At 42.9% G+C, this 17,655-nt stretch overlaps 1 protein-coding gene across 5 annotated transcripts in view; it reads left to right on the plus strand.

Moving 5' to 3' along the window:
• Positions 1-17,655, plus strand: part of DOCK8 (dedicator of cytokinesis 8) — a 414,444-nt gene that overhangs the window by 84,947 nt on the left and 311,842 nt on the right. For all 5 annotated transcript variants that reach the window (XM_033924987.1, XM_033924968.1, XM_033924979.1 and 2 more), the window contains exon 3: positions 12,220-12,395. In XM_033924987.1, the coding sequence (XP_033780878.1) occupies positions 12,268-12,395 (128 nt within the window). In that variant the 5' untranslated portion in view covers positions 12,220-12,267. The remainder of the gene's footprint in view (positions 1-12,219; positions 12,396-17,655) is intronic.

Below are 17,655 nucleotides of genomic sequence, written 5' to 3' on the forward strand. Positions count from 1 at the left end.
TCCAAGCAAACATCTCCACTGCTGAATTCTCATGGACCTTACATTTACTATATACCTAGAAGATTGAGAGTAAATATAGGAGAGGAAGATGGTTTAGACCATAATGACTTATCCAACTTCCTAGAGTCATCATAACTTGTGCTAATTTGTTAGTGTCACTTCAGTCTGAGATGTAGAAAAAAAATCTATCTTAAAACTATTTTTTTGCCAAGAAATGTTTCTTTTTTTAGCAGAGGAGGAACTTTTTCCACATGCAGTCAGGCCTATATATATACTTTATTGCTGGAAGTCTTTCTTTGATCTGGGGCCTAGAGTCTTAGCTTTAGGGATCTCAATTTTCCTTAAATACCCTTGTAAATCGCTGCTTATATTTAAAGAGAATCATTATATCTTTCTGATCCTATTCAGTTAGAGAATTTTCTTGCATGGAAATCCTAAACAGGTGACAACCAGTGGGGTTTTTTTCCCTTGTGGATGTGTATTCCCATTGTTAAACGAAGACTACATGTTGTAGATTTTTGACCCACCAAGCCACGCACTTCATTCTGCACCCTTGAAATCGCTACATGATGTGGCTGTCCATGTATAAAATAGCAACCTTCTGGAGCAGCAATTTTCAAGTGTAGATGTTTCTAAAATAAACTAAATATGACAACCAGTGCAGATCTCAAGAGTTTTTCAGTTCGCCACACTTTTATTTAGTCAACAGGAACTTGTGTGCCATAAAACTGAACAGCAAGGATGAGGTGAGAGAAAGAGAGGGTAGAAGCATGGTAGTACTGCCATGAATCAGATTCAAAGAAAACATTTATTTTAAAATAGTCAAAGAAAATTGTAGCAGGATGCCAAATATGCCTTCCTGTACAGTTACAGGAGGATGATTCTGAATCTCTGCTTCAGTTTAATGCCACTCCAATGAAAGAGTGATCCATCAGTATAATTAAAGCCTTGGAGGGGAATAATCAAAAACAATGTCTAAGTCCCCTTATGGTTTAAGGCCCTAGGCGTACAAAGTAGGTACCTGTATGGTCAGCAGTTTAATTGCCCAGATCACCACTATGTGTATGCATACAACACATTCCCAACCAAAAAATCACCCCCAAATCCCAAATGTTCAAAACAAGACCTTTTAGGTGAAGGAGGGGCCAGAACTTATAGCTGTTTTGATTTCATTTAAGTCAATACGTATAAGTTACATCTGGCAACCTGCCAAACTTTTTTGATTAGGCTGCCACACGACTAAGTCTAGGTGAGGCCACCTCCCGCCCTATCCACTCCTCCAAAAATGCCCCTTTTTGCTCTGGGCGTACAGAGGCAGTGAAAAGGCCTAAGCTGGTTTTAGATACATCTAAAACCAGTTTTGATTATTGATACAACCTGTCTTTTTGATCGTCCAAGTACTGACTTAGGCCGTTTTTTGGCCTTTTTTTTTAATGAGCACCTTGGCATTTAGAGGAAAGTGTAAGATCTATAGGTAAGGGTGAGGTTTGGGCTCAGTGAGGAAGATCAACAACTACACAGGGTGAGTCTCCATTTTGGGGCTCATTTCCTGCTCTAGGGGCTAAAGGGAAAAGGAGAGAACGTAGGAGTTGCCAGTCTAGTCCACAGCTGTTCCCTGGAACTTACGGAGATAGAGAGGTCAATTCCCACTTGAGAATAAGAATCATAGGTTGCCTTCTTAGTGCACTGTACCCTGAAGAGAATCGAAGGTAGAAAATTTGAGGACTAATATTTTGGGCTCTACTCATAAGTCATTGATTAATAGTGAATTAAAAAGTCCAGAAATTCTGGTGGACAGAATTTGGAACTTTTATGAACCTGCAACATATCAAGATGTTCAGAAGTTATTTAAGAAATATGTCAAATCACATTGTATGTTAGATATATGTCCTCCTCAAATATTTCAAATTTTTCCCCCTAGTTTTTTTAATGACCCTTACATACTAGCTAAATTAGGAATTGCAAATAGGAAAAATTGATGTTTCATTCAGTAATATTATTTTAACCCCTATACTAAAAAAATTCAAATTGGAAAGTACAGGATATTACAAATTATAGGCATTTTGCAACTATTCCATTGTCTACAAAACTTATGGAAGGTTGGTGTACAACCAAATTAACTGAATATTTAGAACATTATAGCTTGCTCCACCCATTCAATTTGACTTTGGAGCAGATTATAGTACGGAAACATTGCTTTGCTTTTTAGTAACTAGAGGCAGATCTATTTTGAGTTTAGGCCAAACTGCAATACTTATTCAATTTGGTCTCTCAAGTTCATTTGATCTTGTTGATCATAAACTATTATTACAGATCTTATAGGTTTTGGGTTTGGAAGGCACAGTATTAAATTGGATTAAAGGATTTTTATCTCATAGATCATACAGGGTTAAAATGAATGGTTGTTTATCGACTAGCTGGTCATTGGATTGTGGTGTACCTCAGGGCTCTTCCTCATCCCCAATATTGTTTAATATTATGATGCACTCGTTGGGTTTAGAACCTGAAAGATATAATGTTTCCAGTTATATTTATGCTGATGATATCAACATTCTTTTACCTTTCAATAGTAAGGATTCTGATTGGAAGATGCTGAAATGCTTGCTCACTACAGTTGAACAATAGATTATTGCTCATAAATTGAAGATAAATACAGAAAAAAACAAAATTTCTTTGGTTGGACCCGGCAGGTTTGGCTAGATCAGATTTTTTGTCTTCTTTATGTCCAATGGTTATAAGTTTGAAATGCAAACTAGAGTATTGTGAGTTCAACTAGATAATGTTAACAGGTTAATTTAGTGTGTAAAAAGGTTTTGGGGCTTTTAAGGAAATTAAGATTAGTCAGAAAATATTTTGATATTTCAGCATTTTCACTAGTGATTCAGTCATTAATTCTTTCGCAATTGGATAGTTTATCCTGGGTATACTACAAGACTCCTAAAGAGATTACAAACTGTTCAAAATACGGCAGTTAGAGTTATATTCTCAATTTCCAAATATGAAAGGATTACACCTTACTTTTGTTCAAATACATTGGTTACCAATTTTTGCTAGGACAACTTATAAGCACTGGGGCTCATAATCTAAAGAGAAAAACATCCCAAAACCGGCCTAAGTTGAAACATGGACGAACATTGTCAAAATACGTCCAAGTACCGATAATGAAAATGTGTTTTGGACGTATTTCTAAACGACCTAGGCCTTCATAGTGCCGCTAAAAGGGGCGTTTCAGGAGGAGTGTTGAGGGCGGGAGATGGGCAGGACATGGACCGGCTTAGACTTAGTCGTACAGCATGTATAACCGAAAGTTATACAGCCCAGCATAGACAAAACTTGGACGTTGTGACTTAGACCATTTAAAACATGGTCTAAGTCACAAAAGCCCACCTAGAGTCACCAGATAAGCACTGCAAACACATAAAACAGACCCCCCACACACTACCCCAGTGATCAACAACCCCCCAACCCCCCAAAAATCATAATCACACCTTTACAATTCAGCTTCCAGACCATCATCACCTGGCAGCCTGGCATAGGAAAGCCTAGTTGTCCAGCACAGAGGTGGCTTAAGCCGTCTTGGGGGTGGGTTAGGGACTCATGGAGGACCCATGCCCATAAGCCCCTGTAATTACTGTATTGATACTTAAACATGTGCACTCCCCTATACACCCCCAAAACCCTTTTTTACTAGCATATAAGTGGCTCCTGCAGCCATAAGGGCTATTGGGGTGGTAGATAAGTGGGTTTAGGGCAGTGGTTCCCAACCCTGTCCTGGAGGACCACCAGCCAATTGGGTTTTCAGGCTAGCCCTAATGAATATGCATGGAGCAGATTTGCATGCCTCTCACTTCCATTATATGAAAATCTCTCTCATGCATATTCATTAGGGCTAGCCTGAAAACCCAATTGGCCTGGTGGTCCTCTAGCACAGGGTTGGGAACCACTGGACTAGAGGATTCTGGAGGTGGTTTGGGGGGCTCACCATGACCTATAAGGGAGCTGTAGTGAGGAGAAGACATGGCACCCTTTTTGTGAAGTTCACAGCAGTGCCCTTTAAGGTACCCCACTATTAGGTGCCATGTCTGTGTGTTCAGTCCATCACTTTGCAGACCCCTCCCACGTCCACAGGGCTTGTTCTAAGCATTTTTGACTTGGACGAAAAGTTGGACGAAAATGTAGTATAAAGACGGGACGATATAGCAACTTGGATGATCAGATCGGCAGAAAGTATAATTAGACGATTTTCGAAAGAAAAAAAATTTTGGATGTATTTTTCGAAAATGTGTCCTAGGCTGTTTTTTACTTTGGACGACTTGCAACTTAGACGAAAATGGACTTAGATGTTCCTTTCGATTATGCCCCTCCACGTGTATTGGTTTTTAATATTTTAGATAGCCTAGCTCCTCCTTATTTGCTGGATTTAGTTTTGCTAATGATTGGTAGATAGGGTCATATACAACTAAATCAATTCTGTTTTCAATTTCCATCGCCTAGTGCTTCTTTTAGTTATCAAGCTCCGACTATTTGGAATAAACTTCCTCTCACTGTTAGATCAGAAACTAATTATTTAATTTTTAGAAAGCTTTTAAAAACAGTTTTATTTAAGAAATTTTTGAACTGATTGTTTTTATGATTTGTTCAATAGTGCCTGTTTAACCGGGTTTGTTTCCGGTTATCTGCTATATTGTAATCCGCCTGGAACTCATAAGGGATATGGCGGAATATAAAATGCTTTGTAATGTAATGAAATGTAATCATTGGGGAGATCTGGTCCTGCCTTCACAAGAAAAAGAGAGCGAAGGTACTGATGGCTACAATTCTAACAGTAAAAGGATTAGAAGCTGAAGAGACGTGGATGCTGAAGCCCTGTATGAGATAGGAGTTAGGTCCCAAGTTCTGGGTATACCTTGATCTGCCTAAATCCAAGAGAAGGTAACACAGAGCCATAAGTTATATACAGTGTGGAGAGGTACAATTAAATCACAGAACAACAAAACTACATAACAGAAGTGAAACCCCAGGGCCAAGACTATTCCCTAGATCAGTGGTCTCCATTAATTTTTAAGCAGGAGTTACTTTGGATCCAACTGATCTGAAAGAGAGCCACCCAACTATCTTCCCATGCAAGACTGTGACACTGCTGACCAGTGTGTGTCAATGGCATCTATCTACCAGCTTGTCTTCAAACTTTTTATTGTGTAAATACTGAAGAAGGTAGGTATTCCCATCTACTGAGAATGTCTTCTCCTTCAAGCATGTGGCTTTTCCTCCCATCCACTTTCATTTTTCTGTCATGAGCTTGGGTAGAGAGGCCAAGAGAAGCAGAAAAATACTAGTGTGTGGTGCAGTGGTTAGAACTACAGCCCCAGCACCCTAGGGTTGTGGGTTCAAATCCTACACTACTCCTTGTGACCCTGGGCAAGTCACTTAATCTCCCAGGGCTCCAGGTACATTAGAGAGTGTGAGCCCGCCTGGACAGATAGGGAAAAATGCTTTGAGTACCTGAATAATTTGTAATCCACATAGAATTGTAGGATATGTGGAATATAAATAATAATAATAAAAAAATAGGACTAGGGGGCATGCAATGAAACTCCTAAGTACAGTAGTAGATGTAAAACAAGCCAGAGAAAATATTTCTTTACTCAACAAGTAATTAAACTCTGGAATTCTTTGCCGGAGAATGTAGTGAAAGCAGTTACCTTAGCAGGGTTAAAAAAGGTTTGGATAATTTCCTAAAAGAGAATTCCATAAGCCATTACTAAGGTGACTTGGGGAAATCCACTCCTTATTCCTCAAATAAGCAGCACAAGATCTTTTTTTTTCTCCTTGGGATCTTGCCAGGTACTTGTGACCTGGGTTGGTCACTGTTGGAAACAGGATACTGGGCTTGATGGATCTTTGGTCTGTCCCAGTTTGGCAACTCTCAGCCAGAATGGTGAGGCCAGCCCCAGAGGACTTCAGAACAGAGATTAGATAAAGAGGAGAGTGGCTGTTAACCGTCTTGATAGCAGAGCAGAGGGGTGCAGCGAAAGACTAAAGAGATGCCTCAATACCTACTAAAACTTGGAACATCTTTTATACTTTCTGCAAATACTTTACCTTATTTGTATGGATTGTTTTGCCTGTCCCCAGCCTGCTACCACCAGATCCGCCCACAGACATAAACTATCCTTCCCCTCTCTACACGGTATTCTCTACGCAGGCAAACTGGGAAAGTCCCTCCTCTCCAAAATCACGGGCCTTTGGAACGATCTCACTATCCCGCTGCGGAACCTGGGCTCCCTCCAATTATTCCGCAAACAATTGAAAACATGGCTCTTTTCTAACATATAATCATTTTTTCTAACATAAGATCATTTCTTCTCCTGTTTATATTCCCTCTATTCATATACTCTTGTAAATTTTTCTCCTCTCTTCTTATATGTTTAAGCTTTGTAAACCATGCCGAGCTCCACTTCCGTGGAGATGATGCGGTATATAAACTTAAGGCTTAGTTTAGTTTAGTTTAGTTTATTGCTTTTCAAACCCTTGTTGACTTTGGCACCTGAGAAGTATTAAATAACTCAGGGGTTTTTTTTCTTACCTACAGCAGCCTTCTTTTATTTTTTTAAAGAGTAATTTCATTTCCTGCCAGAGACTTTGATCTAAGTGAATACTCAATCTTCAGGGACCTGTTCACTAATCTATAAACTTGGAAGAAGGATTTTGAGGAGTTTTGTGTTTTAGCTGCTGACGGTATTAAAATTGCCTTTGTGTATCCACCTCCAGGATCACTGTCCGCCCAACTTGCTTGCTTCAGGGAAGACATTTTGATAACTTTTTGGACATCTTCTTTGTACTCGTACGCTGCTTCTTTAAACAAAGTTGCAGACTATTCTATTACGTTGTCCATATTGCAAAATGGTGTGTACTGCTGAATATCCCCTGAGGCACATTTCAGAATGTTGATTCCAATCTGAATTTCAAATCTTGGTCTGAAAAATGCAAGGTGCAGTGTTCCTTCTTAGAGCCATACTTCGCCAGTGTTGTACTTCAGTGGTGTTCAGAAATTGGGGCTTGAAGCATTACTAGAGTATATGAAGTCATAAATAGGGTCGAATCATATGTAGCATTTCTATTTTTGCAGCAGTAAGAGCAAGCAAAAAATGTGGGCAATCTTGTATGCTCTGGCTTCCTGTTTGCTAATGCTTTGCATTGGTATGCAAACTTCCTGAGTCAGGAAGTGTTGCGGTGGCTTCCAATTTATGTTCAGGGGGTATGGTTTTTGCTTTTTTAGATTCCCCTGAAAACCACTTCTGCCTTTGTTAAACTTAATAGCACAGAGGTTTCATTTCCTGTAGCCGCCATTTTGTCTGCTGCCCGATTTGTACTCGTGTAGCCCTGCATCTTTAAAAGGTACGTTTTAAAAAGTGATTTGCTTTCCCTGTCACTGGATATTTGTTGATGCTGAGCTCATGATTTGGACTAGATAAAGTAGTTCCTAATGGTAGTATCAACTGCTGCGAGGTCTTCCTTTTTCTCATCTTTTTTTAGATGGGGATTTAATGCAAAACTGTGTTTAGTTTTCTTAACTTGCCTTTTTTTGTCCTGCTCTGTTCGTGGTTTTCACATTTTATGCTTGCAGTCTGGACAGTTGCAAATGCAGAATGCAAACCTGTGACAGTCTGGAGACCATAAATGAGTGCTTTTGTAATCTGGACAGAGGCAGAGCAAGCAGTCTGTTTAATTTTTAGATACCATTTCTTCATTAGGCAAAGTGAGCATGAGAGATGTCAATGCCCAAATTATTCTACACAGCTCAAAGACAATGTTTGTTTCAATAGGATAATTTCTATTCTCATCTGCCCAATGTGTTATCAAACAAGATAGGCAGACAATAGGGCAAATTGGTCAAATTAATTGGAACTTACCTGTTATCATGGACTATATCACTAAGTTACTACAATAAAATGTAGCTTCTATTGGAAATTGTGTCAAACTCTCTTGTTTCCAATTTTAGCAGGTGGCTTTTGACTTCATTGCCCTGAGTAGGTATATTATATTTCTGTTTTTAAGCATACTTGCTTTTATAGATCATACAGAAAAAGAACATTTATGGAGTTAAACATGACATTATTGTTTTAACAGAGATGAGCATAGAGGACAGGAAGTCCAGAGTGATGCCTCCCTCAGCAATGGGATGACATATTTGTCATCCCATGTCTACTATGCTACAGATTCACATGCTATGTGCACTACACAATATTTACCATATTATGGCCACTGCACTAGGTTCTAAAATGTTAAGTACCATACTGCCATGTCATACTAGGTTAGCTAAGTTCGTATACTATATTTGCCATGTTATGTTTATATATAGTTTCCAAGTTTATTTAGGATTTGATGAATCGCTTAATCAAACTTCAAAGCGATGTACATAGCTAAAATTCATACAACTTTCGGGGGGAGAAACATACCACATTTAACCATAAACAAGACTTACGCATAAGGAGGAAAGAGAGGAAGAAATACATATTTTGAAGAAAATAAGACAAAAAGGGAATGGGCAGAAGGAAGGGTAACAATAAATAAATAATATACTGTATACTAGTGTTTAAGCCCGTTACATTAACAGGTGCTAGAATATATGTCTGTCTGTTTTTCTTTCTTTCTGTCTCTCTCCCTGCCCGCTGTCTGTCTTTTTTTCTGTCTGTCATAAGGACATAAGTAATGCCTCTGCTGGGTCAGACCAGAGGTCCATCGCACCCAGCAGTCCACTCACGCGGCGGCCCATCAGGTTCAGGACCTATATGTTAATCCTCTAGTTATACCCTTCTATTCCCTTTTCCTTCAGTAAATCATCTAATCCCGTCTTGAAACCCAATAGCGTACTCTGTCCTATCACATCCTCTGGAAGCGCATTCCAGGTGTCCACCACCCTTTGGGTGAAGAAGAACTTCCTAGCATTGGTTCTGAATCTGTCCCCTCACAATTTTTCCGAATGCCCTCTCATTCTTGTAGTTTTCGAAAGTTTGAAGAGTCTGTCCCTCTCCACCCTCTCCATGCCTCTCTCTCTCCCTGGCCCTCTGTCTGTCTGTCTTTCTTTCTCTCCCTGGCCCTCTGTCTGTCTGTCTTTCTTTCTGTCTGTCTGTCTCTCTCCCTAGCCCCCTGTCTGTCTGTGTTTCTCCCTGGCCCTCTGTCTGTCACTGTTTGTCTTTCTTTCTGTCTGTCTTTCTCCCTGGCCCGCTGTCTGTCTTTCTTTCTGTCTGTCTTTCTCCCTGGCCCGCTGTCTGTCGCTGTCTGTCTTTCTTTCTGTCTGTCTGTCTTTCTCCATGGCCCGCTGTCTGTCTTTCTTTCTGTCTTGTCTTTCTCCTTGGCCCGCTGTTTGTCTTTCTTTCTGTCTTGTCTTTCTCCATGGCCCGCTGTCTGTCTTTCTTTCTGTCTTGTCTTTCTCCTTGGCCCGCTGTTTGTCTTTCTTTCTGTCTTGTCTTTCTCCTTGGCCCGCTGTTTGTCTCCTTTTCTGTCTGTCTCCCTGACCTCCCTGTCTTTCTTTCTGCCGGTCTCTCCCTGGCTCCCTGTCTGTCTCTCTCCCTGGCCCCCTGTCTGTCTCTCTCCATGGCCCCTGTCTGTCTGTCTCTCTCCCTGGCCCCCTGTCTGTCTTTATTTCTGCCGGTCTCTCTCCATGGCCCCATGTCTGTCTCTCTCTTTCTGCCGGTCTCTCTCCATGGCCCCATGTCTGTCTCTCTTTCTGCCGGTCTCTCTCCCTGGCCCCATGTCTGTCTCTCTCTTTCTGCTGGTCTCTCTCTCCCTGGCCCCCTGTCTGTCTCTCTTTCTGCCAGTCTCTCTCCCTGGCCCCCTGTCTGCCGGTTTCTCTCCCTGGCTCCCTGTCTGTCTCTCTCCCTGGCCCCCTGTCTGTCTGTCTGTCTCTCTTCCTGACCCCCTGTCTATCTGTCTCTCTCCCTGGCCCCCTGTCTTTCTGTGTGTCTGTCTTTCGTTCTCGGGAGCTGAGACGCTTCAGCTCCAGTCCCCTTCTCCCACCTACCCTTAAATCACTCCTTTTGCCTCCTCCCCAGCCTGAACAACCGCCAACCTCAGTCCGGATGCTGAGCATCGGTATGCCTACTTCCGTTATTTTTGTGCTCTCCTTGGTCCTATTAGATCAGGGGTGTCCAATGTCAGTCCTTGAGGGCCGCAGTCCAGTCGGATTTTCAGGATTTCCCCAATGAATATACATGAGGTCTATTTGCATGCACTGCTTTCATTGTATGCTAATAGAACTCATGCATATTCATTGGGGAAATCCTGAAAACCCGACTGGATTGCGGCCCTCGAGGACCGACATTGGACACCCCTGTATTAGATGGAGTGAGTGTGGGAGGGGGGAGTTACCGCCATGGTTGCCGCCTTCGTGTGTCTGTGCTTAAGGTGCCTCCGCATGTGCAGTAGAAGGAGCCAGCGTCGCCAAGAGAGGGCAATGGGGAAACCGCTGCTGGCTCCTTCTACTGCGCATGTGTGACATGGAGGCAGAGATCACGCAGTTTGAAGTGCGTATGCACGCTAAGGGTTTTATTATGATAGATAGTACTATGTTCACCATGTATAATACATTGTCTGCCATGCTCTGTTTGTCATGCTAAGCTTGTATATATAAGACTATGTTTGCCATGCTAAGCTGCCATCCTACTGTATGTTTTCTTATACAGTGTTCGTCATCCTATATTACATCATTCCATGTTTATCATGTTATATTTTATCATGCTTTGCTATGTATGTAAACTTGTAACCCGTTCTGAGCTCTCCTGGGAAGACTATATAAAAACAAATAAATATTATTCATGCCCCTTAAATAGCATTATAAACCAAAACTATTTGGGAAAATAAATTCTATTCTATTACAAATATTTATTTATTTGGATTAGCTTACTGTATATACTCGAAAATAAATCGATCTGAATATACGTCGGGTGGCTTAATATTCAAGTGACCTCCCCTGCCAGACTCTACACCCAGCCCCCTTCCCTCCATCCCTTGTCAGGCTCTGCACCCAGCCCCCTCCCTGCCAGTCTCGTGAGAACTGACAGCCGCTATTCAGGAAGCGGTGCGGGCCCAGGCAGGAGCGCAAAAAGCTCGCTTTTGCCTTCTGCGCCGCTGGCCCTGACATAATGAAGACTCAGGAAGCAGCTGTCCAGCAAGGGAGGGGCAGGAGCACGGAAAGCTTGCTCCTGCCGATATACCTCTGGACCACCACAATTTAAAGGTACCCCTGGGGGGGGGGTATATTCGCTCCATAAGACGCACCTTTATTTCCATCCACTTTTGAGGGGAGAAAAGTGCGTCTTATGGAGTGAAAAATACGGTACATTAGGCCAAGAAAACCCTGGCTTAATATACTGGCACCTAACATTTCCCCCCCTTCCCCCCCCCACTTTTACTAAACCGCGATAGCGGTTATTAGTGCAGGGAGCCCCGCTAAATGCTCTGCACTGTTCCCGACACTCATAGAGTTCCTTTGAACGTTGGGAGCAGCGCAGAGCATTCAGCGCAGCTTCCTGCGCTAATATCCGCTATCATGGTTTAGTAAAAAGGGAGGAATATGACATGTACTCGTGCCTAAGTTGATTTAGGTGTGATTCTACAAAGAGTGCCTAACTTTAAATGACATGAGGTAGGTGGTGCCATTTATAAAATCTAACCCAAAATGGCCAAAATGTTGAAGAATATTTTTTTTATAGTGAAAATTTATTTCTCTTTTTTTTTTTTTTTTTTAAGTTAGTCATTTTTATTTGTGAAATAAAAAAGGTTTCCCATGATGGCAACCCCTCCCCCCTGAATAATTTGATTGAGATTGAAGAGCTTAACTGATGAAAAATACAAACAATAAGCTATTATAGAAACGTAGAAACATGATGAATAAAGGTGAATAACTAGATCTGCAGCGTGTAGTATTGCCTTTACCACAGATGTTAACACATGAAGGCTTCCTAGAGCCTTACAAATTTTTATAGGACTTTAAGATCAATGACAGTAATGAATTGCTGAAGGTTAACCAGCAAGTGGTAGAGAAGATGGACAGGGGAATAGAACTAGAGTTAGATTCACAGCTCTGCTCCAACCACTTGTCAACCTGGCCTCAAAGCGCATGCATGTACAACAAGTTTTCTAGGTCAGATTCCCAAAACAGAATAGTAAAGCTCAGATCATTAATTTTTATGTATTTTAAACCTTCGTACATTGCAGCCTCCGTTCTATGACGTGGTGGAGCCTGTGGATTTTGAAGGCTTACTGATGACACAGCTAAATAACCTGGACTCAGAACTTTTGCAAGACCTTGGTGACTTCCCAGAAGATGATTTGGACATTGTCCTCACCTCCAAAGAATGCCGGACCCTGCAGCCTTCTGTACCCGAGGAATGGTAAGGATTACATTTAGCAAAATGTCCTCCACTTTAACTTCTGGGAGATTAAAAAAAAATCATTGTTTTGAGTATGAACATTCTATATGCATGAATTAATTTTTGATCTCTGTTGTGAATGCCATTTATCAACCAAAAATCTAATTATGTCTTAAATTACGGCTTAAAAATGTATGCAAAAAAATTTGAAAAAGATAAATAAAAAACACGCATGATCGCCAACAGCCCTCGCTTCTGGTCAGCTTTGACGCAGAAAAAGCCTTTGACCGGGTGCGTTGGGACTTTTTATTTGCCACTCTGGCCAAGTATGGGTTTGCGGGCCGTTTTGTTTCGGCGTTGAGGGCCTTATATGCTTCTTCATCAGCGGCCCTTATGGTGAACGGTTGCAGCTCTTCGTTGTTTGCTATCTCCCGCGGAACGAGACAGGGGTGTCCTTTGTCCCCGCTTTTGTTTATTCTTACTCTGGATCCCCTGTTGCGTGCGATCCATTTGACTCCTGAGGTGCAGGGGGTCCCTTTTGGTTCTCGTTGTTTTAAGGTGGCGGCTTTTGCGGATGATTTGTTTGTTCATCTAACGGACCCGCAGAGCTCGTTGCCGGCGTTATTGGAAACGATTCAGGAGTATGGGGATTTTGCGGGTCTTCGCCTGAACTTGGGGAAGTCGGAGGCTTTGTCTACTTTGCCGGCCTTGCGGAATAACTGGGGGTTTCGTTTCCGTTGCGTTGGGTGACGGATTCTTTTTGTTATCTTGGGATTGGGCTCCCGGCGTCTCTTGGTCGTCTTTATTCTCTTAATGTCAGGGCGCTTTTGGATCGCACGTCGCAGCAGTTAGCTCGTTGGAGAGATCTCCCCCTTTCCTTGTTGGGGCGCGTGGCGGTGATTCGCATGGTCATTTTCCCCCAGTGGCTTTATGTGCTCCGGATCCTCCCGCTGCGCCTTCTTAAGAAAGACTTGCGGATCCTGCGACGCGTTTTGGCTCGGTTTTGTTGGCATGGGAGGAAACCTCGGTTGCGTTATGATCTGCTGGTGGGGGGGTGGCAGCAGGGTGGTTTGGGCATCCAGCATTTTGGTTTGTATAATTTAGCTTGTCTTTTGCGGCACCTTAAAGATTGGTTGCTTGGGGATTCTCAGTATACTCCTACTTCGCTTGAGACTGTTCTGTATGCCCCGTATTCACTTCTTGCTTTGCTCCATATGCCTGGGGGGGCCTTGCCGCGGGAGGTTCAGGGCACCGTACTTTTGGCTTCTATGCATGGGGCGTGGGAGGGCTTTGTTAGGCGCCTGGGGGGGGACCTGCGAGTGTCTTCTTTGTTGCCCTTGATGGGCAATCCGGATTTTGTACCTGGCTCGGACAATTCGAGTTTTCGTCGGTGGAAAATGTTGGGCTTCTTTCTGGTGGAACATCTGCTCACCATTGATGGGGACCTGCATACTTTAGAGGATCTGAGGGATCAGTTGGGGCGCTGCTAGGGGGATACTTTTGCTTATTGTCAAGTTAAACACTATATTCTTACGCTTCCCCAGTTTGCCCTTCAACACCCGTTGGGGGCTCGCATCCGGGATCTGTATGCCCTGGTTGAGCCTTATCAGACTTCGGTGTCTGCCTTATATCGGGCTTTGCTTCAGTTTGAGGCCCCTAGAAACTGTCTCAAGATTTGGGATGGCTGGGCCTCGGAACTCCATCTGGACCTAACCTCTTGGGAGGTCTCCCGGAGTCTGGCGGGCTTGCCACGTTTAGTCCGAGGAGCCGTGCTGCAGGAATGTTATGCTCGTATTTTGTATAGAGGATATATTACCCAAGCTCAACTATTTAAATTTGGTGGTGTTGACTCTCCCCTGTGTCTCAAATGCGGACAGGATCCGAGCACGTTTGCGCATGCTTTGTGGACTTGTTGGTGTATTCAGGCTTTTTGGGCTGAGGTAGTCTCTTATTTGAGCTCCCTTTTGGAGACGTCTGTAGCGGGCACGGTTGAGCAGCTGGTGCTGGATTTACCGAGAGCTTTTCGATCTTTAACTCCGGAAGCTCGTTGGCTGTGTTGTAAGGTGTGTCTCCTGGCCCGGCATTGTATTATGCAGCAGTGGACCTCTCCGACTCCTCCGTCTTTTTGGCACTGGAGAGCTCTTCTTCATGAGTTGGTTCTTCAGGAGGCCCGGGAGGTAGGAGGTTCTTTTAAGCGTCGTCGGAGCTTTTTGTTGGTCTGGGATCATTATCTCAATTATTTATCTCCTAGGGGATGTGGCCTTCTTCTGAACGCCTTGACTTGAAGCGGCTTCCTCTTGGCTAGTTCTGGATCCTGAAGTCTCTCTGCTCTGTGGTCTGGGGTAGGGGGGGACTGATGTGAGGGGGAGGGGGATGCTTAGCGTGGTTTGCTGTCCCAGGGTCATCAGAGTCCAGACCCTGGGGGGGAATTAGGTTTGTGCCTTACTTTTTTTTTTCTGACTGGCGTTCCACTTCCTTTGGGGTGGGGGGGTCGGGGGGGGGGTGGTGGTGGGGGTGGGTTGGGGGAGGTGGGATTTTGGGGGGGGGGATGGGTGTTTTCTGGGAAGTTATATTTGGCATGCTGGTGTAGGGTTATCTTTGTTTATGCAACCATTGCTTCTTCATGTGCTGACAGTTGTTGCTGCTGTGTTCATTTTTGCGAGTCTTTTCATGTCAATAAAAATTGTTACAACCTAAAACACGCATGATATGTAGACACTAGTGTTCCAAATCAAGGTGGTGAATGCCATTGTTCCGCCACTTATTTCTGCCAAATGGGATGATCAGTGACACTCAGAAAAGCACACAGACAATATAAAGCATAAACAATAACACTTTATTACACTTATTTTATTTTTATATTCATCTATATATATAATATCACCGTGATTCTGGGCAACACCATCCTTCACAATCGGGAATCCCTGCAATTGATAGGAGGGTAGACACGGGCTGTTCCTTGGTTGCAACGAAAATGGATTCTAATGTTAGGGGCAGAATTCCGTTCTTAAATAGGATGAAAGACTGCTGAGTTCATAGTAAAAACAGCTGGTCCTGCTATTACGATTCAGGCACCCCCAGTCCTGGTCTTTTGTTCCTTGTTTTGACAACACCTAGGTCAAGGAGGTGTTGCAGTGACTGGTTTCCCATCTGGCTTTACTGTCCTTTTGATGTTATCCAGGAGGTGTTGCAGAGCCCGGTTTCCCATCTGGCTTTACTGTCCTTTTGATGTTATCAAGGAGGTGTTGCAGAGACTGGTTTCCCATCTGGCTTTACTGTCCTTTTGATGTTGTTTGGACAACATTCAGGTCAGATAAGCAGACTTGAGGAGACATATTACGTAATATGTTGAGTTTCAGTTACCCCCTGGCCATAGGCATAACAGTCCACCCCTGGATCCTCAAGTCTGCACCTCCCAATAAGAAATCATCCGCATAAAGCACAGGTGTCAAAGTCGGTCCTCGAGGGCCGGAATCCAGTCGGGTTTTCAGGATTTCCCCAATGAATATGCATGAGATCTATGTGCATGCACTGCTTTCAATGCATATTCATTGGGGAAATCCTGAAAACCCGACTGGATTACGGCCCTCGAGGAGGGACTTTGACACCCCTGGCATAAAGGGAGAGAGTGTCCGTTTGTATACACAATAGGTAAACCCACAATTTAGAAATGTTAACATAAGGATAGTTAAACAAAAATATAGAGTAAGGAATGAAGAAACACCTTTTGTCCATCCTGCCTGTCAAGGGTAAAGGCCAGGACAAAGAAGCTTGCATCCTGGAGATGAATGCATGGCTACATGGATGGTGTCGTTTAGAGTGTTTTGGGTTCCTGGACCATGGAATGATTTTCCAAGGGCTGCTGAGCAGGCATGGTGTGCATCTATCAAAGAAGGGAAGAAGTGTATTTGCCGGCAGGCTGGCTAATCTACTGAAGAGGGCTTTAAACTAAAAGTGATAGGGCAGGGTGATCAAAGCTCCCGGGTGAATATATGCCCTCTGGTAAGTAAATCATTGAATACCTCTACACGGATAGGAAAAGGGGACAATGTCTGGAAAGCAGTATACACTAATTCTCGAAGATTGGGAACCAAGATTCTGAATCTAGAAGCTGTGATGGAAGAAGAGGAGTTGGATATAGTGGCAATCATGGAGACGTGGTTCATGGAGAGCCATGACTGGTATGTAGTTATACTGGGCTATAATCTGTTCAGGAAAGACAGGGTAGGAAGAAAAGGAGGGGGTAGTAGTGTTATATGTTAAAGATCATATTAAAGCCACACAATTGCAGGATTTGCATGGCAAGGAAGAGGCACTGTGGATCAATTTGGAAAGAGAGAATGGTGAATATATTTACATTGGTGTGATATATAGGCCTCCTTCACAGACAGAAGAAGTAGATAGAGATTTAATAGCAGACATTCAGAATATATCTAAAAAAAGGGGAAGTGTTACTATTAGGTGATTTTAACATGCCGCATGTTGATTGAGGGTATCCCTATTGCAGGGTCTTCTAGAATTAAGGAGATCCTGGATTCTCTACAAGGAGAACTGTTCCAGCAGTTGGTAATGGAACCCATGTGGGATGGGATCATACCAGACTTAATGCTTACAAAAGGGGGAAAGTGTTTCTGATGTTACATCCAATGATCACTGCATGGTACGGTTTAATATTAAGATAGGTAGAGAGGGCTCATTCAAAAGCAAAGGTTCTAGACTTTTTTAAAAAAACTAACTTTGTTTGGATGGGGGTTTACGTCAAGGAATTGTCTGGGTGGGAACGTCTGGAAGGAGTGGAAATGCGGTGGGCAAAACAGAAAGGAGCGATTGTAAGGGCGACAAACCTTTTTTGTGAGGTAAGTAAGTAAAAGTAAGAGGAAAAGAAGGCCACTTTGGTTCTCAAAAGTAGTAGCTGAGAAGGTAAGGAATAAAAGAGGTTGGCTTTTATAAACTACAAAAGATCGCAGAAAGAGGAAGACAGGCAAAAATATCTGGAAAAGTTAAGAGAGGCTGGTCGTGTAGTTGGGAAAGCAAAAATGCAAATGGAAGAAAACTAGCTGACATGGAAAAATGGAAAGACAAGACTTTTTTTTTAGATATATTAGTGATAGGAAGAAGTGCAAAAGTGGCATTGTGAGACTCAAAGGTGGAGGGGAGGAATATGTATAAGTTGATAAAGAAGAGGCCGAATTGCTTAACAAATATTTCTGTTCTGTGTTCACGGCTGAAGCGCCAGGAGCGGAACCAAAGAAGACAAACGTGAATAGGGATGGAGGAGTAA

Source organism: Geotrypetes seraphini, chromosome 1 (assembly GCF_902459505.1).
Source record: "Geotrypetes seraphini chromosome 1, aGeoSer1.1, whole genome shotgun sequence".
NCBI classification, from domain to species: domain Eukaryota; kingdom Metazoa; phylum Chordata; class Amphibia; order Gymnophiona; family Dermophiidae; genus Geotrypetes; species Geotrypetes seraphini.